Source organism: Haematobia irritans, chromosome 4 (assembly GCF_050003625.1).
Source record: "Haematobia irritans isolate KBUSLIRL chromosome 4, ASM5000362v1, whole genome shotgun sequence".
NCBI classification, from domain to species: Eukaryota; Metazoa; Arthropoda; class Insecta; order Diptera; family Muscidae; genus Haematobia; species Haematobia irritans.
The window spans coordinates 95,065,984-95,092,699 of record NC_134400.1 but is presented as its reverse complement, the minus strand read 5'-3'; the positions used below and the strand labels follow the sequence as shown (position 1 = coordinate 95,092,699).

Below are 26,716 nucleotides of genomic sequence, written 5' to 3'. Positions count from 1 at the left end.
AAATTTTGACAAAATTTTCTACAGAAATAAAATTTTAACAAAATTTTCTATAGAAATAAAATTTTCACAAAATTTTCTATAGAAATAAAAATTTTGACAAAATATTCTAAAGAAAGAAAATTTTGGCAAAAATTTCTACAGAAATAAAATTTTAACAAAATTTTCTATAGAAATAAACTTTTGACAAAATTTTCTATAGAAATAAAATCTTGGTAATTTATTTGTGGCTCGACTGGCAACCGTGATTATGAACCGAAAAAATTTTAACAAAATTTTCTATAGAAATAAAATTTTGACAAAATTTTCTATAGAAATAAAATTTTGAAAATGATGAAAATTTTATTATGAATCGAATAAAATTTTAACAAAATTTTCTCTAGAAATAAAATTTTGACAAAATTTTCTATAGAAATAACATTTTGACAAAATTTTCTATAGAAATAAAATTTTGGTAGATTATTTTTGGCTCTAGTGGCAACCATGACTATGAACCGATATGGACCAATTTTTGTGTGATTGGACCAATTTTGGTATGGTTGTTAGCGACCATATACTAACACCACGTTCCTAATTTGAACCGGATCGGATGAATTTTGCTCTCCAAGAGGCTCCGGAGGTCAAATCTGGAGAACGTTTTATATGGGGGCTATATATAATTATGGACCGATATGGACCAATTCTGGCACGGTTGTTAAAGATCATATACTAACACCATGTTCCAAATTACAACCGGATTGGATGAAATTTGCTTCTCTTGGAGACTTCGCAAGCCAAATCTGGGGATCGGTTTATATGGGGGCTATATATAATTATCAAGCGATGTGGACCAATTTTTGCGTGGCTGTTAGAGACCATATACCAACATCATGTACCAAATTTCAGCCGGATCGGTTGAAATTTGCTTCTCTTTGAGGCTCCGGAACCCAAATCTGGGGATCGGTTTATATGGGGGCATATATAATTATGGACGGATGTGGACCAATTTTTGCATGGTTGTTAGAGACCATATACCAATACCATGTACCAAATTTTAGCCGGATCGGATGAAATTTGCTTCTCTTTTAGGCTCCGCAAGCCAAATCTGGGGATCGGTTTATATGGGGGCTATATATAATTATGGACCGATGTGGACCAATTTTTGCATGGTTGTTAGAGACCATATACCAACACCATGTACCAAATTTCAGCCGGATCGGATGAAATTTGCTTCTCTTTTAGGCTCCGCAAGCCAAATCTGGGGATCGGTTTATATGATGGCTATATATAATTATGGACCGATGTGAACCAATTTTTGCATGGTTGTTAGAGACCATATACCAACACCATGTACCAAATTTCAGCCGGATCGGATGAAATTTGCTTCTGTTTGAGGCTCCGCAAGCCAAATCTGGGGATCGGTTTATATGGGGGCTATATATAATTATGGACCCATGTGGACCAATTTGTGCATGGTTGTTAGATACCATATACCAACACCATGTACCAAATTTCAGCCGGATCGGATGAAATATGCTTCTGTTAGAGGCTCCACAAGCCAAATCTGAGGGTCCCTTTATATGGGGGCTATACGTAAAAGTGGACCGATATGGCCCATTTTCAATACCATCCGACCTACATCGATAACAACTACTTGTGCCAAGTTTCAAGTCGATAGCTTGTTTCGTTCGGAAGTTAGCGTGATTTCAACAGACGGACGGACGGACGGACATGCTTAGATAGACTCAGAATTTCACCACGACCCAGAATATATATACTTTATGGGGTCTTAGAGCAATATTTCGATGTGTTACAAACGGAATGACAAAGTTAATATACCCCCATCCTATGATGGAGGGTATAAAAACAAAAACGAAATAAAGTTTTGGCAAAATTTTCTATATAGAATATTTTGACAAAATTTTCTTAAAAAAAAACATTTTCCATAGAAATAAAATTTCTTTTAATTTTCTATAGAAATCATTTTGACAAAATTTTTTATAGATATAACATTTGGACAAAATTTTCTATAGGAATACAATTTTGCAAAAAAAAAAAAAAATTGTGTTTGGTACTTTTTGGTAAAATTTTCTCCAAATTTTGGTAGATTATTTTTGACTCGAGTGGAAACCGTGTTTGCAATACCATAATCACAATCAATAGCATCTACTTGTGTCAAGTTTCAAGTCGATAGCTTGCTTCGTTTAGAAGCAAGCTATCCGTCCGTCCGTATGATTTCAACATACGGACGGACGGACAGACATCGCTAGATCGACCCATAATTTAACCACGACCTAGAATATATATACTTTAAGGGATCTGAGACCAATATTTCGATATCATTATACCTCCACCCTATGGTGGAGGGTATAATGATAATTATATCAAATAATCTTTCACTATATAGCCGTTGTATACATTTATCTTTCTGCCCTTATAAGTACATGGATATTGAAGATGAATGTCGACTAGAAATGCATAACATTTTAAAATTTGTTAAAAGTTATAATTGTTAAAGATTTTCTAAAGCAACAATGAACAAGACCATACATGACGAAAATTACTAGAATATAGACTATTACGTTTTTTTAGTTCGGTGGTCAAAATTAGTGTTCAGCAAAGAACTATTTTGGCTCCTGATTAAAAAATTATAATAAAGGGTGATTCTTTTGAGGTTAGGATTTTCATGCATTAGTATTTGACAGATCACGTGGGATTTCAGATATGGTGTCAAAGAGAAAGATGCTCAGTATGCTTTGACATTTCATCATGAATAGACGAACGATCTGCCACAACGTCGAATTTTCAGTGAATGGGCCCTAGAAAAGTTGGCAGAAAATCCGCTTTTTTATCGACAAATTTTGTTCAGCGATGAGGCTCATTTCTGGTTGAATGGCTACGTAAATAAGCAAAATTGCCGCATTTGGAGTGAAGAGCAACCAGAAGCCGTTCAAGAACTGCCCATGCATCCCGAAAAATGCACTGTTTGGTGTGGTTTGTACGCTGGTGGAATCATTGGACCGTATTTTTTCAAAGATGCTGTTGGACGCAACGTTACGGTGAATGGCGATCGCTATCGTTCGATGCTAACAAACTTTTTGTTGCCAAAAATGGAAGAACTGAACTTGGTTGACATGTGGTTTCAACAAGATGGCGCTACATGCCACACAGCTCGCGATTCTATGGCCATTTTGAGGGAAAACTTCGGAGAACAATTCATCTCAAGAAATGGACCGGTAAGTTGGCCACCAAGATCATGCGATTTGACGCCTTTAGACTATTTTTTGTGGGGCTACGTCAAGTCTAAAGTCTACAGAAATAAGCCAGCAACTATTCCAGCTTTGGAAGACAACATTTCCGAAGAAATTCGGGCTATTCCGGCCGAAATGCTCGAAAAAGTTGCCCAAAATTGGACTTTCCGAATGGACCACCTAAGACGCAGCCGCGGTCAACATTTAAATGAAATTATCTTCAAAAAGTAAATGTCATGGACCAATCTAACGTTTCAAATAAAGAACCGATGAGATTTTGCAAATTTTATGCGTTTTTTTTTAAAAAAAAGTTATCAAGCTCTTAACAAATCACCCTTTATTATACAATCTAGATGTTCTACTCCAAAATTAAGGAAATTTTTCAAATGTCATTGCTTTTTTCTATCTCATCCTAAGATATGTTTGATTTCCTTTTCGTTGTACTTCCTAATTAATTCCTTCGTATATTTACCATTGATTTCTATTGCACTAATAATACAAACACGTTTCCATTTAAAAATTACGAAATGTCAACGTGCAATTCTCAATATCATCAGCACATTTAAATGTTCCATGGTAGGTTGGTAGAATAGGAGAACTTTGCCACCCCTAGGGAGGTATTGGTACCAAAGGTATACAAACACGTCGATGGCATAAAGTGTTGACTAAAAACAAGGAAAGACGAAAAACCCCAGAGAACATTGAAAGATTGTAGTAAAAGCAAAAAGACTTAAAAAAGAAAATGTATTCATTTAATTTCGCAAAAACGGTGTAGTTTGTCTTTGTGAAAAGGGGGTTTGGGCCTTGAATTAAATAATTTTTTGCGTACGTTATTTAAATTAACTAAAATAAGTAAGTAAAATCTAAAGTCGGACGGGGCCGATTATATTATACCTTTCACCATAGTGTAGATCAATATTTTTCGTACCATCTCAAATCAATCAAATTTATTGGAAACTTTATAAAGCTCTCTCTACAAATGTATTTCTCTAATAACTTTTCTACAATTCAAATTTAAATCGGATAACACCCTGTGAAGAAACACAATGTTTATAAAAAATTTGAGCGTTTAACGGTACGGCACACTGGGCAAATATTTGACAGAAATCAAAAAAGAATTCGTCGCTACAGTCAAACCAGCAGACATTTTTAGCTCATATTGTGTTTATACCAACACAATAGGAGTATTTTTCAAAAACATTATCCAGATATTTCGAAACTGGAAAAATGTTTGACACTCATTTTGGTCAAATAATTGCCTAGTGTGACCATACCCTAAGTCATTTTTTTGCAATTTGTTAAAAGTGCATTTATGATTTATAGGGCGAAACATATATAGGTATTTTTATACCCTGCGCCACACTGTGGAACAGGGTATTATAAGTTAGTGCATATGTTTGTAACACCCAGAAGGAGACGAGATAGACACATGGTGTCTTTGGCAATAATGCTCAGGGTGGGGCCCAGAGTCGATATAACAATGTCCGTCTGTCCGTCCGTCCGTCCGTCCGTCTGTCTGTGAACACATTTTTGTGATCAAAGTCTAGGTCGCAATTTAAGTTCAATCACCTTCAAATTTGGCACATGTTCCTAATTTGGGTCGGAATAGAACCCTATTGATTTTGGAAGAAATCGGTTCAGATTTATATATAGCTCCCATATATATCTTTCGCCCGATATGCACCAATATGGACCCAGCAGCCAGAGTTTTATACCGATTTGCTTGAAATTTTTGTACAAACATAACACTTAGTCGTATAGTCAAGTGTGCAAAATTTGATTGTAATCGGTTCAGATTTAGATATAGCTCCCATATATATCTTTCGCCCGATATGGACTAATAGGGTCCTAAAAGCTAGAGTTTTGGCCCAATTTGGTTGAAATTTTGCACAGGGCGTAGAATTAGCATTGCAGCATTGCTTGACAAATTTGATATAGCTCCAATATATTGCTTTTGGCCGATTTACACTCATATGACCACATAGGCCAATTTTTTGCTCCGATTTAGTTGAAATTTTGCACAGGGAGTAGAATTAGCATTGTAGCTATGCGTGCTAAATTTGATTGAAATCGGTTCATATTTAGATATAGCTTTCATATATATTTTTCACCCGATATGGACTTATATGGCCCCAGAAGCCAGAGTTGTGGCCCAATTTGGTTGAAATTTTGCACTAGGAGTACAATTAGTAATATAGTCATGTGTGGCAAATTTGATTGAAATCGGTTCAGATTTAGATATAGCTCCCATATATATGTTTTTCTGATTTCGACAAAAAAGGTCAAAATACCAAAATTTTCTTTGTTAAATCGCCACTGCTTAGTCGAAAAGTTGTAAAATTACTCTAATTTTCCTCTACTTCTAATACATATATATCGAGCAATAAATCATAAATAAACATTTGCGAAGTTTCCTTAAAATTACTTCATATTTAAATGTTTCCCATATTTTTTTTTTACTAAAATTGTGTTCCACCCTAGTGTATTAGCCAACTTAAATTTTGAGTCTATAGATTTTGTAAAAGTCTATCAAATTCTGTCCAAATCGAGTGATATTTAAATGTATGTATTTGGGGCAAACCTTTATAAAGGGTGGTTTGTTAAGAGCTTGATAACTTTTAAAAAAAAAAAAACGCATAAAATTTGCAAAATCTCATCGGTTCTTTATTTGAAACGTTAGATTGGTCCATGACATTTACTTTTTGAAGATAATTTCATTTAAATGTTGACCGCGGCTGCGTCTTAGGTGGTCCATTCGGAAAGTCCAATTTTGGGCAACTTTTTCGAGCATTTCGGCCGGAATAGCCCGAATTTCTTCGGAAATGTTGTCTTCCAAAGCTGGAATAGTTGCTGGCTTATTTCTGTAGACTTTAGACTTGACGTAGCCCCACAAAAAATAGTCTAAAGGCGTCAAATAGCATGATCTTGGTGGCCAACTTACCGGTCCATTTCTTGAGATGAATTGTTCTCCGAAGTTTTCCCTCAAAATGGCCATAGAATCGCGAGCTGTGTGGCATGTAGCGCCATCTTGTTGAAATCACATGTCAACCAAGTTCAGTTCTTCCATTTTTGGCAACAAAAAGTTTGTTAGCATCGAACGATAGCGATCGCCATTCACCGTAACGTTGCGTCCAACAGCATCTTTGAAAAAATACGGTCCAATGATTCCACCAGCGTACAAACCACACCAAACAGTGCATTTTTCGGGATGCATGGGCAGTTCTTGAACGGCTTCTGGTTGCTCTTCACTCCAAATGCGGCAATTTTGCTTATTTACGTAGCCATTCAACCAGAAATGAGCCTCATCGCTGAACAAAATTTGTCGATAAAAAAGCGGATTTTCTGCCAACTTTTCTATTCATGATGAAATGTCAAAGCATACTGAGCATCTTTCTCTTTGACACCATGTCTGAAATCCCACGTGATCTGTCAAATACTAATGCATGAAAATCCTAACCTCAAAAGAATCACCCTTTATATAGCACCCAACACATTTGACGGATGTGATATGGTATCGAAAATTTAGATCTACAAAGTGGTGCAGGGTATAATATAGTCGGCCCCGCCCGACTTTAGATTTTCCTTACTTGTTTTTACTCTTAGTTAATTTAACTAACGTACGCAAAAAATGATTAAAGTCATAAAAATTTTCTTAAACTAAAATAGAATTAAATCGGCTTTAGTGAAATATGGGGTTCACTTTTTTTGAGTGTATGTGGAAAAAATATTGAACAATACAAAGATCGCGAAAGGCGCACAGCGTATTCATCATCTTGTAATTTTATACAAGTAGTTGTTATTAAAGTACACAGAAACAAGTATATACGGCCGCAAGTTCGGCCAGGCCGAATCTTATGTACCCTCCATCATGGATTGCGTAGAAACTTCTACTAAAGACGGTCATACACATTTGAATTACTTGGGTTGCGGCCGATGGCAAGGCATCTTAAATCTTCTTAAAACCATCTTTTAAATTGTGAGTTAGTCCGGGATATATAACGTATATAAATAACGTAACGTATAACTTATATAACCTAGAAAATAAATTTGTTGGTAGAATTCTACCAAAAATAGTATTTTTTTTTGTTAAATCTCTATAGAAATAAAATTGTGGAAAAAGTTTTTATAAACAATTTTTTTGAGAAATTTTTCTATAGAAATAAAATTTTGATAATAAATTCTATACAAATAAAATTTTGAGAAAAAACTCCATAGAAATAACATTTTGAGAAAATTTTTTATAGAACTAATATTTTGAAGAAAAAAAATCTATAGAAACACAATTTTGACAAAGTTTTCTACAGGAATAATGTTTTGACAAAAATTTCTATAGAAATATTTGTTCGGTAGATTTATGGTATTTGTGGTAATCTTCAAATTTTGTTAGATTTTGTTTAGCATGAGTGGTAACTGTTGTTACCACACATTGTTAAAGATCAAGCCTTGCCGGCTTCTAATGTCATCCTCTAAGCCACCAAAATGTAAAAATTATTACAAATTGTGTTAAGTGAAAATGTCCCTACATTGTGGTCCTACGTCCCTACAATACGCTAAATACTAGAAAAAGGAAAAATCTGGGGAACGGTTTATATGGGAGCTACATATAATTATGGACTGATAGGAACCAATGCCTGCATGGTTGTTGGATACCATATACTAACATCACGTACCAAATTTCAACCGAATGGGAAGAATTTTGCTCTTCCAAGGGGCTCCGGAGGTCAAATCTGGGGATCGGTTTATATGGGGCCTACATATAATTATGGACCGATTTCGACCAATTTTTGCATGGGAGTTTGATGCCATATATTAACACCACGTACAAAATTTCAACTGAATCAGATGAATTTTGGTCTTCCAAGAGGCTACGGAGGTAAAATCTGGTGATCGGTTTATATGGGGGCTATATATAATTATGGACCGATGTGGACCAATTTTTGCATGGTTGTTAAAGACCATATACTAACATAATGTACCAAATTTCAGCCGAATCGGATGAAATTTGCTTCTTTTAGAGACTCCGCAAGCCAATTCGGGGGATCGGTTTATATGGGGGCTATGTAAAGGGTGATTTGTTAAGAGCTTGAAAACCTTTTTTTTTTAAAAAACGCATAAAATTTGCAAAATCTCATCGGTTCTTTATTTGAAACGTTAGATTGGTCCATGACATTTACTTTTTGAAGATAATTTCATTTAAATGTTGACCGCGGCTGCGTCTTAGGTGGTCCATTCGGAAAGTCCAATTTTGGGCAACTTTTTCGAGCATTTCGGCCGGAATAGCCCGAATTTCTTCGGAAATGTTGTCTTCCAAAGCTGGAATAGTTGCTGGCTTATTTCTGTAGACTTTAGACTTGACGTAGCCCCACAAAAAATAGTCTAAAGGCGTCAAATCGCATGATCTTGGTGGCCAACTTACCGGTCCATTTCTTGAGATGAATTTTTCTCCGAAGTTTTCCCTCAAAATGGCCATAGAATCGCGAGCTGTGTGGCATGTAGCGCCATCTTGTTGAAACCACATGTCAACCAAGTTCAGTTCTTCCATTTTTGGCAACAAAAAGTTTGTTAGCATCGAACGATAGCGATCGCCATTCACCGTAACGTTGCGTCCAACAGCATCTTTGAAAAAATACGGTCCAATGATTCCACCAGCGTACAAACCACACCAAACAGTGCATTTTTCGGGATGCATGGGCAGTTCTTGAACGGCTTCTGGTTGCTCTTCACTCCAAATGCGGCAATTTTGCTTATTTACGTAGCCATTCAACCAGAAATGAGCCTCATCGCTGAACAAAATTTGTCGAAAAAAAAGCGGATTTTCTGCCAACTTTTCTAGGGCCCATTCACTGAAAATTCGACGTTGTGGCAGATCGTTCGGCTATTCATGATGAAATGTCAAAGCATACTGAGCATCTTTCTCTTTGACACCATGTCTGAAATCCCACGTGATCTGTCAAATACTAATGCATGAAAATCCTAACCTCAAAAGAATCACCCTTTATAATTATGGACCGATGTCACCCAAGTTTTGCATGGTTGTTAGAGACCATATACTTACACCATGTACCAAATTTCAGCCGGATCGGATATGGACCGATATGACCCATTAGCAATACCATCCGACCTACATCAATAGCAAGTACTTGTGCCAAGTTTCAAGTCGATAGCTTGTTTCGTTCGGAAGTTAGCGTGATTTCAACAGACGGACGGACATGCTCAGATCGACTCAGAATTTCACCACGACCCAGAATATATATACTCTATTGGGTCTTAGGGGACAATGTGTTACAAACGGAATGACAAAGTTAATATACCCCCTATCCTATGGTGGAGGGTATAAAAAAGAGAAAATCGGTCAATTAGTGTGGGTAATAGATCCAAATTTGTAAAAATCTAACAATATTCGTGTGTAAGAGCTACGAGTACGTATAAATCGATCGACTAGTACATCAAAATTTGAGTAACATTGGTTAATAAATAAGAGTATTATGGTTAAATTTGGGAAATTCGAGCGATGCATATATATGGAAGCTATATGTAAACCTGAACCAATTTGAATAATATTTTGCGGGTTTAATTAATACCACAAAAGGTTACCTTGTGCAAAATTTGCGTAAGATGAGTTAAGAACTATGGTCAAAAATGAGGTTATTGAAATTTTTCAAAATTGAACCGATTTCGATGAAATTTTGCACATACCGTTAGTGCTATAGAGGACTGGATCTAGCCAACGTTGAGTAAGATCAGTTAATAAATAAGGGTTCTATGACCAAATTTGGGAAAATCGGGCTATACATATATGTGGGAGCTAAATCTCAATCTGAACCGATTTCGATGAAATTTTCTACATACAGTTAGTGCTATAGAGGATTACATTTTGCCAACTTTGAGTACTAGCGGTTTATAAATAAGGGTTCTATGACCAAATTTGGGAAAATCGGGCTATACATATATATGGGAGCTATATCTCAATCTGAACCGATTTCGATGAAATTTTGCACATACAGTTAGTGCTATAGAAGATTACATTTAGCCAACTTTGAGTACTAGCAGTTGATAAATAAGGGTTTTATAGCCAAATTTGGGAAAATCGGGCTATACATATATATGGGAGCTATAGCTAAATCTGAACCGATTTCGATGATTTTTTGCACATATAGTTAGTGCTATAGAAGATTACATTTAACCAACTTTGAGTAAGATTGGTTGATAAATAAGGGTTTGGTGGCCAAATTTGGGAAATTCGGGGGATACATATATATGAGAACTATATCTAAATCTGAACCGATTTGGATGAAATTTTGCAGACTTGAAGGGCAATGAAAAAGTTAATTTTTTGCCGAATTTGGTGACTATCCGTTTGTAAAAAAGCGCAACGTAACCCCCTATTGTCGAAATGGGGCGATACATATATATATGGGAGCTATATCTAAATTTGATCCGATTTTTCAAAATTCAATAGCGTTCGTCTCTGAACCAAAAAAAACGCCACATACCAAATTTAATCAAAATCGGTTAATAATTGCGACCGGAATCCTGCGAACAACAAATACATGGACGGACGGACGGACGCCAAGCGCTAGATCGACTCAGGAGGTGACTCTGAGTCGATCGGTATATATTTGATGGGGTCTAAAATCAGTATTTCTGGTAGGCACATTTTTGGCATATCAAAGTTATTTTACTCTGACCACTATATGGTTTAGGGCATAAAAATAGTTTCTTAATTTCTAAAAAAACAAGTTCCTCAAAATAAGTCATGGCCTATAGTACAAGCTTTTTTATTTTTATTTCAAGGATTCAATACTTCAGTTGATTTAAAGATTATTTATTGAAAGCAAAAAAGTTTTTCTTTGTTTTAAGGAAAAGCGACTTGGCTTCAAACACATTTTACTTTAACGAAAGAATGTGAAAATTTCTGGTCCTAAATGTAAAGGCAAACGATTTTAAAGAAAAGATTTTGTGCTTTCTTTTAATTAAAATTTCTTTATTTTAAAGAAATTTATCCTTGCGTGTCCTAAAATTGATGATGCATAATTTTTCATACTAGGTCAATATTTTTTGCAGTGTATTGTAGTGTCTTTGATTAAATTATTTGGACCACCCAATAACTAATTCATTATAATAAAAGTATTGTTTTTAATATACTTTAATTTTTTTAAGTTTTGTTCGGAAACATTCTGTTTTTGTAAACAATAAAAAAAATGATGCAAAATTCAACCGATATCGATAGTTTTAAAGCTCTAAACCCGGGGGGCGAAATAGATTTACCAGAATATAAAAAAATTTTGGTTTATGTCCACATTTGCATACCACCCATCGTAGGGTAGAAGTCTTAATAAATTATTAATATACATTTTACTTATATAGAAAAATATTTGTGTTAAGCTGTATCATCACATTATTTCGCAGTGTTCAGGTTCTTTTTCGTAGCTAATTTCATGATATGGAATTTAGTACATTTGTTGTCTAGAATTATTGGCATGCTATATTGTCCAAAGCAACACCAAGAAATCTATCTATCTGTGACATTATACTAAAATGTTAATGACCAATTTATTTAAATTTTATTATTTTGTTATGTTGTTTCAATTTTTGGTGCAAGCAATAACATTCCTCAGAATGCCCTAATCGTCGATAATCGTGTGTATAATAAGTAGAAGTCAATTCGACCAGGTTATAGCTCACATGCAGAGAAACAAGAACTGCACCCAGAAAAAAGTGCCTTCGAAACTAAAGGAAATTTTTTTCATCAATATAGTTTATCCATTTTATTTCCATTAAGGTAAATTTTTGTGAGAAATAATAAAATTTACTCGTTTCAGTAAAAAAATCCTAAACTGGAAGCAGTTAGGAATAGTTCATTAACTAGAATAAGGCATGGAATTTTACTCATACTGTTTTCTTCGCTGGGTATAAGAATTTACTACTGAACAAGAAAATTTTATTCACCGATAACAAAGCATTCGTAAAAATAAACAAAATCCGAACTAAAACAAAGTTTCCTCAAAATTAGTAAAATTTCTTATAAAATGATAATTGCGACTTCCTTTATAATAGAAAGTTTTTCATACATACGAACAACACTTGGCATAGAAAAATATTTTAGTTCTTTCGTACTAAGAAGTATGCAATCCTTTCAAAACTTAAGGGAACACACTCGTTAGAATATGGGAAATTTTCCTATATTTCTATTGTCTACCTGTAATCGATACCTGTCATCGTAATCGATGTGTTTGCGCGTGGGTATAATCGATATGTTTGCGCGTGGGTTGTTTTTTTAGTTGGAATCGCGTTGATGTGGTATACGGAGAGATTGTTAAAAAATAATATGGTAAAATAATATAATAAATAACAAATAAAATATATAAAATATTTGTTATTTTAAATTAGTGAGAAAAATGTTCGTTTTTTGAAAATAAATCTATCAATGTTCATTTCATTTGTCTTCATTTTGGAATCTTCAATTATCAGGTAATATTCAGTGACGCTAACCTTTTGTATCAAAAATGGTTTATGATTTGTTATATTTGTTGGTATTGAAATTGTAAAAGGAGGACAAAATCGTTGGGCAGCAACTTATTAAAAGTGAAAAGTACAAGAAGAAGAAAAAGTGCGTTTTACAGTTGATAATATCACATGGAAATTGGAAATAGTGGAATAATAAACTAATATGTATTTCAAGGATAGTCGATACTGTTGATTCTTAATAAATATATTCAATATATATATATATATATATATATATATATATATATATATATATATATATATATATATATATATATATATATATATATATATATATATATATATATATATATATATATATATATATATATATAAAACTTGTCTTTTATTGAAGATAAAATTGCTTATATAAATAAATAAAATTGTATTTAAAAACGAAGGTAAGCAGTTCTAATTATGAAGTAAAAGTTTTACCACAAATATGTAAGATTTGTCCAAATGAATGAAAAAATTTCAATAAAATCATTCCATATATGAATTCAAATCAGTTAAATTTTTTCATTCTGTAGTATAGTGGTACATAAATATAGGAAAATGTTAACTAATATATGGAATGCATTATACCTAATTTCTACGAAAATCACATCGTTCAAACAAATAAAAATGTCTTTGGCGCTATACGAAGTTCAACTTTCTTCACAATGAGTTCATTTTAACTTAAAGAAGGGGTCACTTTTTTCTGGGTGTGTTTTGGCATGACCATCGTAGACATTTAATGATTATTTGAAATTGTTCTATCATTAAATTTCTTGAATTCTAAACCATTGCATCGGATTTTGCTGTAAAAAGAAACAAGTCAAAGTTTATGTACACTGGAAGAAATATTGTTGTGGGGCCAAAGATTCCATGTCTCTAAACTACGAATGCGAGATTTGCTTAGCATAGAAGACGCGTATAAAGTGTTTTCCCTTGTCCAAAAGTCGTTAAGCTTTTCAATGAAGTCGTTTTGTCCTTAGAATTAAGTGACTCGACTTAAAAGTGGATATCTTTATATGAAAGAAAAATTTGTTTGACCAAGGTCAACTTGACTGAAATAATTTTGAAAAATTCTTGAAAAGTAATGAAATCGTCTTTAAATTTGTTGACTTTTTCTTTCTTGACTATAAAGCAAAAAAAAAAGCGTTTAAAAAATAGGAAATTTTTTGAACACTTTACTTTAAAAGAGAATTTTACTTGGAAATTTAAGTTGTCGTTAACACGTTTTTAAAGGCTTTTGATAAAATATGAAGAAAAGGCTGAAAAAACGTATATATCAAAATTTGTTTCGTAGAATCAAGTACGAAAAACTGAAATTGTGTCATAAAGGTGTATTTACTTCAATTCTCAGCTTCTTTGGCTCAGAGTCAATACCACAACTATTAGTGTAACAACAAAATCTTTAGAACCGGGCATGCTTTTTTATTGTATAGATTTTTTGTGATCATTTACATTTTCGATTTGTTTGCTGTGAAAATATTATTTTTTAAATTTTCTTATATATATGCACAATTTTCTGCTATGCCAGGGACATATTTGAGTGGTTGGAACCGGTTTTAGACCCTAAATCACACTCAATAAAGATTTTACTAGAATTCAACAATTCTTTAAAATAAAACCATTTTCAGGGAGCTTTGTAGATTGAATTAGCTTGTACAAATTTAAAATTAGGACACAGATCTAAATAGTAATTATCGAATTTTCATTATCTTTTTGCGAGATATCAACAAATTTGTTGGCGTATAAATAAATGTCAACTCGACAATACAAATTATATCTTAATTTCGAAGAAACTAAAGATGGAAAATCTTCAAAATAAGTATTAGCCTTTTTTCTATTTTTATTCCAAAGATTTAATACCTCAGTTAATTCAAAATTTATTCTTTAATATCAAAACTGTTAATCTCTAAGGGTAAAGCCATAATTTCAAAGATATACGACTGTAACGAAGAGACGCAAACAAAAACATCTAAATCGGCTCAGCTCCCATATATATGTACAGTAGGGTGGTTTAGGGTCCCGCCCTACTTCCTTCTTTACTGTTTATATATTTCACTAAATGGTTATATACACTCAAAAGGCAATGAACCAACGAAGAAAAAATTTTGTTCATTTTAGAAAATTTAGGTTAATTAATAACGCAAATATGTCTAGACAAATTCGAGGAAGTTAACTAGACATAATTATCTTTCTTTTTCACTTGTTAAAGAAAATTTGGTAGTTTGAAACAAAAAAATTGGAGGTCAAAATGTGCAAAAATGTATGTAGTGCCATACGAAAATAGAATTAAATTGACTGTAGTGTCATATAGGGTTCACTTTTTTGAGTGTATTTATGACGATTCTGAACAATATTCCATTGCGTTACCAACAGAATGACAAAATGAGTAGAGCCTCCATATTATGGTAGACCGTAAATAATTCTCATGTGTGATTAACAAATCTTTGGACTGATAACATATTTGCCTCCTGCAAGATATTTTATAATTATTTGGTGATAGGTGAGATTAATACATTTTTAAAATTTACGATGTGGTTCGTATAGGGAATTCACCAAGCAAAATATTATTTTTACTTTTGAAGTTCTATTGCAATCTGAAAAATACTGAAAAAAAAAATACTGACCTAATATGAAATATTGTGCAATCTAAATTTTAGGACGCGAAAATTACACAATATTAATTACAAATTTCTTTAAAATAAAAAAAATTTAATTCATAATCTTTGCTTTAACCCTTAAATGTGCACTGTATCTTACAACCAGAATAAACAATTTCTTTTACGTCATAAAATTTTGACCGAATTTTATGAAATTAAGAAATCATTAAAAACATCGTGACGCTATTTTCAAAAATATGTTTTTTTGAAAGCTTTTTGTACTTCTGAGTAAACTATAGTCAAAATTGAAAATCAAATCAAAAAATTCAAAAAAATACAAATTGGAAGTTAAATAAATATATTTCCCTGAGATGAAAGTAATGTTGGTTAAACAAGCTGTGTAGTATAAAAATATCTCTATTCTCTACTAAAATCAAATTATTTAATTGTAATTAAAAACTTAGTTTAATTCGCACCGTATTTTTTAAGATACAACCACTATTTAAAAAACAAGTAATGAAAGTCTAAAGTCGGGCGGGGCCGACTATATTATACCCTGCACCACTTTGAAGATCTAAACTTTTGATACCATATCACATCCGTCAAATGTTTTGGGGGCTATATATAAAGGTTTGTCCCAAATACTTACATTTAAATATCACTCGATCTGGGCAGAATTTGATAGACTTCTACAAAATCTATAGACTCGAAATTTAAGTCGGCTAATGCACTAGGGTGGAACACAATTTTAGTAAAAAAAAATATGGGAAACATTTAAATATGAAGTAATTTTAAGGAAACTTCGCAAAAGTTATGATTTATCGCTCGATATGTATGTATTAGAAGTTTAGGAAAATTAGAGTCATTTTTACAACTTTTCGACTAAGCAGTGGCGATTTAAGAAGAATGGTATTTTGACCATTTTTGTCGAAATCAGAAAAACATATATATGGGAGCTATATCTAAATCTGAACCGATTTCAATCAAATTTGGCACACATGACTATATTACTAATTGTACTCCTAGTGCAAAATTTCAACCAAATTGGGCCAAAACTCTGGCTTCTGGAGCCATATAAGCCCATATCGGGCGAAAAATATATATGGAAGCTATATCTAAATCTGAACCGATTTCAATCAAATTTGGCACACATGACTATACTACCAATTGTACTCCTTGTGCAAAATTTCAAGCTAATCGGGATAAAACTCTGGCTTCTGGGTCCATATAAGTCCATATCGGGCGAAAGATATATATGGGAGCTATATCTAAATCTGAACCGATTTCAATCAAATTTTGCAAACTTGACTATACTACTAATTGTACTCCTAGTGCAAAATTTCAACCAAATTGGGGTAAAACTCTGGCTTCTGGGGCCATATAAGTCCATATGGGCGAAATATATATATGGGATCTATTTCTAAATCTGAACCGATTTCAATCAAATTTTGCACACTTGACTATACGACTAAGTGTTATGTTTCTACAAAATTTCAAGCAAATCGGTATAAAACTCTGGCTGCTGGGTCCATATTAGTGCATATCGGGCGAAAGCTATATATGGGAGCTATATCTAAATCTGAACCGATTTCTTCCAAAATAGGGTTCTATTCTGACCCAAATTAGGAACATGTGCCAAATTTGAAGGCGATTGGACTTAAATTGCGACCTAGACTTTGATCACAAAAATGTGTTCACAGACAGACGGACGGACGGACAGACGGACATGGTTATATCGACTCAGGGACTCACCTGAGTATTATTGCCAAAGACACCATGTGTCTATCTCGTCTCCTTCTGGGTTTTACAAACATATGCACTAACTTATAATACCCTGTTCCACAGCGTGGCGCAGGGTATAAAAACACTTTTTTTTTTTTAAATATGTATGAAAATATGAAAAATATGTATGAAAATATGAAAATGAAAAATATGTATTCAACTGTTCTTTATTTACCATTTTGCATATTATATATATTTTCGGAGGAATCGATGACCTTGTACATTTAAGGGTTAAACAAATAATCCTTAAATTAACTGATATATTTAATCATTGGATTAAAGATTAAAAACGCTTCATTTTGTTTGCATCTTTGGTTTAAAGGTTTATGGAAATTAAGAAAATATCTTTTGTTTAAGATGTTGACCTTCCCTTAAGGATTTTGGTATTAATTCCGAGCCAAAGATGCAGTTTCTTTACAAAAAAAAAATCCTTTTTTAGGGAACTATCTAGCTTTAGAAAATAAAATTCAAATTTGAAAAATAAAGAAAATAAATTGAAAATTTGGATAAAGATTTCATTTATCGATATCTCTTTGCGATATATCAACCAAGGTATACATTTACAAATAAATGTACGTCCACACTATGCTCGAAATTTCCTCAAATTAAAAACTAATGGAAGTCTATTGTTTGTTCCGATCTTGACATAAATCAAAAGAAACCTACATCTCAACTGTTAATTTTATGTTAAAATAATAACAATATTCAACGAAAACTAAAAAATGTCCCAATATTTACTTTTTCCGTTTGTAAACAAAAAACAGCTGTTAAATACGCAAATGATCGAAATCTCGATATTTTATCACACTGAAAAAAGCATACCCGGTTCCAAGATTTTGTCTTTTCTTTAAAAATTTTGGTATTGGTTCCGAGCCAAAAAAGCGGAGAATACAAGTAAGGATACTTTTAAGACACAATTCTCTTTTAAATTTGGGTTTTGTGTACTTGCTTCTAGGAAGCAAATTTTAATTTTTCATTTTTTCAGCTTTTTTTCTTCATATGCTATCAAAGCTCTTTAAAAAAGAGTTAACGACAACATTATTTTCCAAATTAAGACTCGACTTCCAGTAGAAATTATGTTATGTTTCAAGTAAAAACGCCTTTAAAATAAAGTGTTGAAAAACATGTCCTATATTTGATCAGTTTTTGGCTTTGTAGTCATGATGCAAAAAGACAATTTCATTAAATGTAAAGAATTTTTCTGAATTATTAAAGTTGACCTTAGCCCAAAATTGTTTTCTTTCACGTCATGATAACCATTTTTAAAAGAAATCACTTAATTATAAGGAAAATACGACTTCATTGAAAAGTTTATCGACTTTTGGACAAGGAAAGAAAACTTTATACTAGAGAAATGCGTCTTCTATGCTAAGCAACATTTGCATTCGTATTTGAAAGACATGAAATCTTTGACCTCACGACAATATTTTTTTCAGTGCAGTATGAATGAAACCTTAAGATTTGTAAAGATATTTTAGCTTCCAAATAACGAGATTTTCGTAGAAAAGTACACTTACGTTTGGAAAACGTTTTCTTTTGTTAGAGTTTTTCGAATTTCTTCGAATATTTTAAACTTTTATCACAAAAATTTTTCTTGTTACAAAATTTTTATTTTTACAATAGGAAAAATAATTTTTGTTCCAAATCTGTTCTTTTCTGACATTAAGCCTTTAATGAGACACTATTTTAAGTTTCATATTAAAAATTTAATATAGTAGCATGTAATGCCGGACATCTTCTTCGGGAAAAATGGGTGACTTTTTTAAAATTTGACTTTTCTACCATTCGATTTCTTTTTTAAAATTTGGAAAATTCGACTTTTACATTTTTTTAAAAAGTCGACTTTAGCAAAAAGTTAGAGAAGTCGATTCTAAAAGTTTGGAATATTTCACTTTTGCAAAATTACAGTTTTCTATCTTTCGCCTTTTGGAAAATTTTGAAAAATTCGATTCAGGAACCAAAAAAAAAGTGAACTGTTTTATAAGAAGAATGAACTACCAAACTACTACGCACGAAAATTGAACTAAATTGTACTCAACATTTTGAGATTTCCACAAAGCGTTGTTAAAACCATGAAATTTTAATGCCCTTTTGTACTTTTTAACTGCAGTTCACGAAATTACATCATCTCATAGAAGAAAAAATTAATTAAAAGTAAAGAACCAAATCATTGGCGCCAAATCATGACCATTTTAACCATACAGTTGTTCATTCTTACTATTTTTGGGAATCGTAAGAAAATTTTTATTTGTTTTAGTCCATTTGGGAGCCACCGTGGTGTAATGGTTAGCATGCCCGCCTTGCATACACAAGGTCGTGGGTTCGATTCCTGCTTCGACCGAACACCAAAATGTTTTTCAGCGGTGGATTATCCCACCTCAGTAATGCTGGTGACATTTCTGAGGGTTTCAAAGCTTCTCTATGTGGTTTCACTGCAATGTGGAACGCCGTTCGGACTCGGCAATAAAAAGGAGGTCCCTTGTCATTGAGCTTAACATGGAATCGGGCAGCACTCAGTGATAAGAGAGAGTTCACCAATGTGGTACCACAATGGACTGAATAGTCTAAGTGAACCTGATACGTCGGGCTGCCACTATACCTAACCTAACCTAGTTCATATTGAACTTATGTGTACGGTCATTAAACTTTATACTTACGTTTAGTTCATAAAATTTTTGAGACATACTTAAAAAAAGTAAGATTTCATTAAGCAGTGGAAAATTTCGATAAAAATAATAAAATTTAACTACAAGCAAATAATTTTTTTTTCCAATAAATATAAGTTAAATTTAGCGTTAGTTTAACTACGGAAATTTTTTTCTGTGGGTAAATCTACTTTTCGAATTTGCGACATTTTAAAATTTTTGAGTTCTGCCGTATCCATGTGCATAGGATACATATGTTATAATATATATTTCATAACAATTTTTAAGATAATAATAATATATTTTGACACCGTATACCGCTTTTAATTCACTACCCAATTTTGGACTTTTTCGTTAAAAGTCAATTGGTTGATTCGTCTGAAAACGATTGGTCGAATTTGAAGATAAACAAGTATATACGGCCGCAAGTTCGGCCAGGCCGAAGCTTATGTACCCACCACCATGGAATGCGTAGAAACTTCTTCTAAACATTGTCATCCACAATCAAATTACTTGGGTTGCGGTGACGCTTGCCGATGGCAAGGTATATTAAAACCTCCTAACACCGTCTTCTAAATTGTAAGTAAGTCCGTACTTGGTATATATTAAATTAATAAAGACCTATTAAATGCGTATATAATTCAGTTTGACACAATTTTCTATAGAAATAAAATTTTGACAAAGTTTTCTATAGAAATAAACTTTTGACAAAATTTACTGTAGAAATAAAATTTTGACTAAATTTTCTATAGAAATGAAATTTTAACAAAATTTTCTATAGAAATAAAATTTTAACAAAATTTTCTAAAGAAATAAAATGTTGACAAAATTTTCTATAGAAATAAAAAATTGACAAACTTTTCTATAGAAATAAAGTTTTGGTAGATTATTTTTGGCTCGAGTGGCAACCATGATTATGAATCGATATGGACCAATTTTTGTGTGATTGGGGATGACCTATATATAACAATGGACTGAATAGTCTAAGTTAGTATGAAACTTAATCTGGCTGCCACTTCAACCTAACCTCACTATAGACCGATATGGACCAATTTTGGTATGGTTGTTAGCGGCCATATACTAACACCACGTTCCAAATTTGAACCAGATCGGATGAATTTTGCTCCTCCAAGAGGCTCCGGGGGTCAAATCTGGAGAACGATTTATATGGGGGCTATATATAATTATGGACCGATATGGACCAATTCTTTAAGGCTCCGCAAGCCAAATCTGGGGATCGGTTTATATGGGGGCTATATATAATTATAGACCGATGTGGACCAATTTTTGCATGGTTGTTAGAGACCATATACCAACACCATGTACCAAATTTCAGCCGGATCGGATGAATTTTGCTCCTCCACGAGGCTCCGGAGGTCAAATCTGGAGAACGGCTTATATGGGGGTCATATATAATTACTGATGTGGACCAATTTTTGCGGGGTTGTTAGAGACAATATACCAACACCATGTACCAAATTTCAGGCGGATCGGATGAAATTTGCTTCTCTTTGAGGCTCCGCAAGCCAAATCTGGGGATCGGTTTATATGGGGGTTATATATAATTATGGACCGATGTGGACCAATTTTTGCATGGCTGTTAGAGACTATATACCAACACCATGTACCACATTTCAGTCGGATCGGATGAAATTTGCTTCTCTTAGAGCAATCGCAAGCCAAATTTGGGGGTCCGTTTATATGGGGACTATACGTAAAAGTGGACCGATATGGCCCATTTGCAATACCATCCGACCTACATCAATAGCAACTATTTGTGCCAAGTTTCAAGTCGATAGCTTGTTTCTTTCGGAAGTTAGCGTGATTTCAACAGACGGGCGGACGGACGGACGGACATGCTTAGATCGACTCAGAATTTCACCACGACCCATAATATATATACTTTATGGGGTCTTAGAGCAATATCGAATTACAAACGGAATGACAAAGTTAATATACCCCCTACACTGAAAAAAAGCATACCCGGTTCCAAAGATTTTGTCTTTACTTTAAAAAAGTTGGTATTGATTCCGAGCCAAAGAAGCGGAGAATACAAGTAAGGAAGAAAATTTTAATTTTTCGCTTTTTCAGCTTTTTTTCTTCATATGCTATCAAAGTCCTTTAAAAACAAGTTAACGACGACTTTATTTTCCAAATTAAGATTCGACTTCTAGTAGAAATTATGCTGCGTTTCAAGTAAAAAACGTCTTTAAAATAAAGTGTTGAAAAACATGTCCTACATTTGAAAGATTTTTTGCTTTGTAGTCAAGATGCAAACAGACAACAAATTTAAAGACAATCTCATTAAATTTAAAGATTTTTTCTAAATTATTAAAGTCAAGTTGACCTTAGCCCAAACATTTTTTCTTTCATGTTATGATATCGATTTTTAAATCAAATCACTTAATTATAAGGACAACACGACTTCATTGAAAAGTTTATCGACCTTTGGTCAAGGAAAAAAACGTTATGCTAGAGAAATGCGTCTTCTATGCTAAGCAAAATTTGCATTCGTATTTTAAAGACATGAAATCTTTGACCTCACGACAATATTTTTTTCAGTGTATGGTGGAGGGTACAAAAAGTCAACTTAAACTTTTTTACAAAATGTCGATAATAAATCTTCTGTTAAGCAACGAACATTTTCGCATTATTAAGGAAAATTTTCATTGCCTTAATATAATTTTTCATTATATTAATGAAAACAAAAATTTTATATATATTTCACACCGAATATTCACCCAGAATATATATATATATATATATATATATATATATATATATATATATATATATATATATATATATATATATATATATATATATATATATATATATATATATATATATATATATATATATATATATATATATATATATATATATATATATATATATATATATATATATATATATATATATATATATATATATATATATATATATATATATATATATATATATATATATATATATATATATACAGAAGAATCTATAAGTAACGTAGTGGTCAGGGTATAATAACTGTGATCTGTCAAAAAATGTGCTTACCAGAAATATTGATTTTAGACCCCATAAAATCTATACCGATCGATTCAGAATCACCTTCTGCGTTGATCTAGCCCTTGCTCCGTCCGTCCATGTATTTGTTGTTCGCAGGATTCCGGTCGCAATTATTAACCGAATTTGATGAAATTTGGTGTTTGGTGTATTTTTTGGCACAAGGACGAACGCTTTGAATTTGGAAAAAATCGGATCAAATTTAGATATAGCTCCCATATATATGTATCGCCCGATTTTCCCAAATTTGGCCACAAAACCCTTATTTATCACTACAGAATCACCATGACAAATTTAGTGTACTCCCATCCTATGATGGAGGTTATAAAAAGAAACAATTTTAAATCAAGAAATCCACCTTCTCAAAATAAATCATAGGCTATATATAGCTCTTTTTATTCGAAGGCTAAATATCGCTATTAATTAAAAAAAAATTGTCAAAGACAACTGACTTTAACAGAGGAACACAAATTTCAAAAACGGGTATACTATATTTAATAAAATAATATATAATATTCCTATATGTTAATGTAAGTTAACGCGCATCGTTAAATCGGTTACCAACTACCATGGACCAAATATATTTGTAACCTCTGAAAGCCCCTTCGGATCGAAAACACCTCTAACTTTCCAATTTCAGGTAAATCGGTTCTAGAAGTCAAATCAGACGATTCGACAATCTGACGTTTGGCCATTTTCGGCCAAATCGGACGATTTTTAACCAAATCGGAGCTCTTTCGATATTTTAACCGATTCATTGAAATGTAGGTAATGCATAATTTTTCGCATTGAGCCTTCGGATCTTATGTCATATTTCGGATTACATTGAAAAAATATGAGAAACCTTTAATAAAATTTACTTTGTTGATTTCTATTTCCAAGTAAAGTCTGTTTGAAAAACACTTGCACTTATTTTATGGCAAATACACTTCATATCAGAAATGGATCAATTCACTTTTTAAATGTTTCCATTATTTTAATTCAAAAATTCAAAAAATTTAAATATAATTCGAAAACAGCATAAAACAAATAATTTTTATATATCACCTCAAAAGAATTTAATTTATACTTTACAAAGGCATTTTTAGATGTACATTAAATCAAATGAATTAGAAATTTTTTCCAATTTTTTATTGGGTACACTAAAAAAATTGAACCTTAAATGGCACTAAAGACAATTTAATTCGTTTTTAGTTCATGGAACTTGACTTGAAAAAGGGGAACAATTATACACAAATGAAGCAAAGAATTTCCGAAATTCATGTCTCGCATGAAATAGTTTAGAATTTCTTAAAATTTGTAAATTTTACCAATAATACGCCCATATTGAACTTCGTATGGTACTAAAGAAATTTTTGGCATATTTGAACTCCAATATTTTCCTGAAAACTACGAAATTATGTTTAACAAGTAAAAAAATATTCTGTGTAATATTTTTTCTTGAATTTGGTGTGACATCTGCGTTTGTAATGCACTAAAAAAAGCCTGCCCCGTTTCAAATATTTTGACTTTACACTAATGATTTTGGTATTGATTCCGAGCCAAAGAAGCTGAGAAAAGAAGTAAGGATACTTTTAAGACAGAATTTTCTTTTATATTAAAGTTTTGCGTACTTGATTCTAGGCAGCAAATTTTAATTTATTCGTTTTTTTTTTGTTTTTTTTTTCATGTGCAATTAAAGTCATTTAAAACGTTTTAACGACAACATAAATTTTAAAATTCAGACTAGACTTCAAGTAGGAATTATGCTATGTCTCAAGTAAAAATCGTATTTGTAAACGTTTTTTTGCTTTGTTGTCAATATGCAAAAAGGCAACCAATTTAAAGACAATTTCTTTAATTTTGAAGAATTTTTCACAATTATTAAAGACAAGTTGACTTTAGTCAAACAAAATTGTCTATCATTTTATGATACCCATTAATTATTTGAATAACTTAATTATAAGGAAAAAAACGACTTTATAGAAAAGTTCATCGTCTTTCGGACAAGGAAAAAACTTTATATCAGAGAAATGCGTCTTCGATGTTAAGCAAAAAACGCATTCGTATTTTAAGGACATGAAATCTTTCGATTCAAGACAATATTTTTTTTTCAGTGTGCAGTTTAGTTAAATTTTTCTAAAATTGACAACAATTTTCCTTCCTGGTAGGTTCACTGTTTCTTGAGTGTAACACTTAAATATCTTATTGCATTCTCATATATTGTTTATTAGTCTTTTTTGCTTAAAACCAAAACAAAACAGAAATATCTGACTTAAAGTACTAGAAACGTTACTCACGAGGATATTTAGAATCGTGTTGTTCACTTGATCCAGAGTCTTCAGCAGTTTTTTCGGTTGGCATTGCTTCCTTGCCATAACGCACGAACATCCAATAAAGAACAAGGAAGACTATTTGAACAATCATCAGGGCAACAAACCCTGTTTGTTTAGTAACCGATGACTGCATTATGGTTTTCTATCGGTATATTACAGGGCACAATGATGTGTAACACTCAATAACACAATCACAAAAAGGATATGCTGTCAAAAGTATCTCAGAACTGTATCTTGATATTCTGGAAACAAACACAAATTCACACTCGAAAAGCGAATCACTTAAATATTCGTTCTTTCAAACAGACTTGAAAAAACACGTTCCGAGATGATGCCTAAAGACAATTTTATCCGGGGCAGTAATCCTTTAGCACTTTGATGCTTACGCACTCGTCAGATGGATATCAGATCATTTAGTTTTAATTTACCCGCCGTTTTTGTTTTTTTATTTCAATTTTTTCGAGTTTATCAATGAAACGTCCGTTCTTAACAGGCACCAAATGCCATTTGTTTTTTACATTTTAGAGCGAAATTTATTGTAGCGTATGTGCGATATTTTCACTTCATATAAATTTTCTGTAGCTGCTAGTTCTGCTGACAGACAGAGGCGCTACGATAACACCAAATATTATTTTGGCTCTTGTTCTCTCTCCCTACACTGCTCTTAGTAGGTGTGTTGTGGTGGTTGACATTAGCTTTTCCACTTAGCATGTTGAGTATGAGAATTTTGGTGTAGCAGTAGTCTTCCTCACTCACTTAAAGTTAAGAAAAAATTAATGACCCGTTTCGTGTCAAGCTGGATTCACTTGAGCATTTGAAATTTGAATTTTATTGCTATTATTTCGCACCGAAATGAGATCTCGCACTGGCAAATGACAATTTAATACTGCACTCATTACACATCGTGTGTCGTTGCGCTATTATGGATGGACCTCTGTAAATGCGGTTTGGCCAGCAATGGCCTTAATCAAAACAAAAACAAAAATACCGTTTTAATTTTAACCCTTACCAAAGGAAACACATTAGTAATTTGGCTTGGTTACTTGAAAATAACGAAAATAAATTTCCGATAAACGCATACACGTGTGGGTATAGGATTTACAGTTCCCTGAATAAGTTCACCCAGAAAAAAGTGAACCCGACATGAAAGAAAATGTACACTCAAAAAAAGTGAACTCTCTATTTCACTAAAGCCTTTATTTTTTTCATGGAATTATTATGTTTGAATAATAATTTTTGCGCGCTTTAATAATTTTTTGTGTACGTTAGTTAAATGAACTAAAAAACGGGAAAAATTATACACAAATTAAGCACAAAGATTTACTGAATTCGTATTTCTCACAAAATATTTAATTATTTCTTCAAATTTGTAAATTTTACTGAAAATGCGTCCATCATGAACTTCGTATTTTCTTTAACAAGTGAAAAAATTAATTATGTAATTAATTTCCTTGAATTTGTCGAAAAATATTTGTTTATTTTTATGATATCGGCGTGAGTTTGTAATACTGTTTAGTTAAATTTTTCTAAAAATATTCCAAATTTTTTTAAAATTATCCAAAAGTTTTCTTCTTGGAGGGATGACT

General features: G+C 32.5%; 1 protein-coding gene across 1 annotated transcript in view; it reads right to left on the bottom strand.

Annotated features, from left to right (window-relative positions):
* Window positions 1–25,990, bottom strand: part of Rh50 (Rhesus blood group-associated glycoprotein Rh50) — a 174,652-nt gene extending 148,662 nt beyond the window's left edge. Inside the window, exon 1 of the mRNA XM_075304721.1 lies at window positions 25,095–25,990. Within this exon, the coding sequence (XP_075160836.1) occupies window positions 25,095–25,263 (169 nt within the window). The 5' untranslated portion in view covers window positions 25,264–25,990. The remainder of the gene's footprint in view (window positions 1–25,094) is intronic.
* Between the last annotated feature and the right edge of the window lie 726 nt (window positions 25,991–26,716).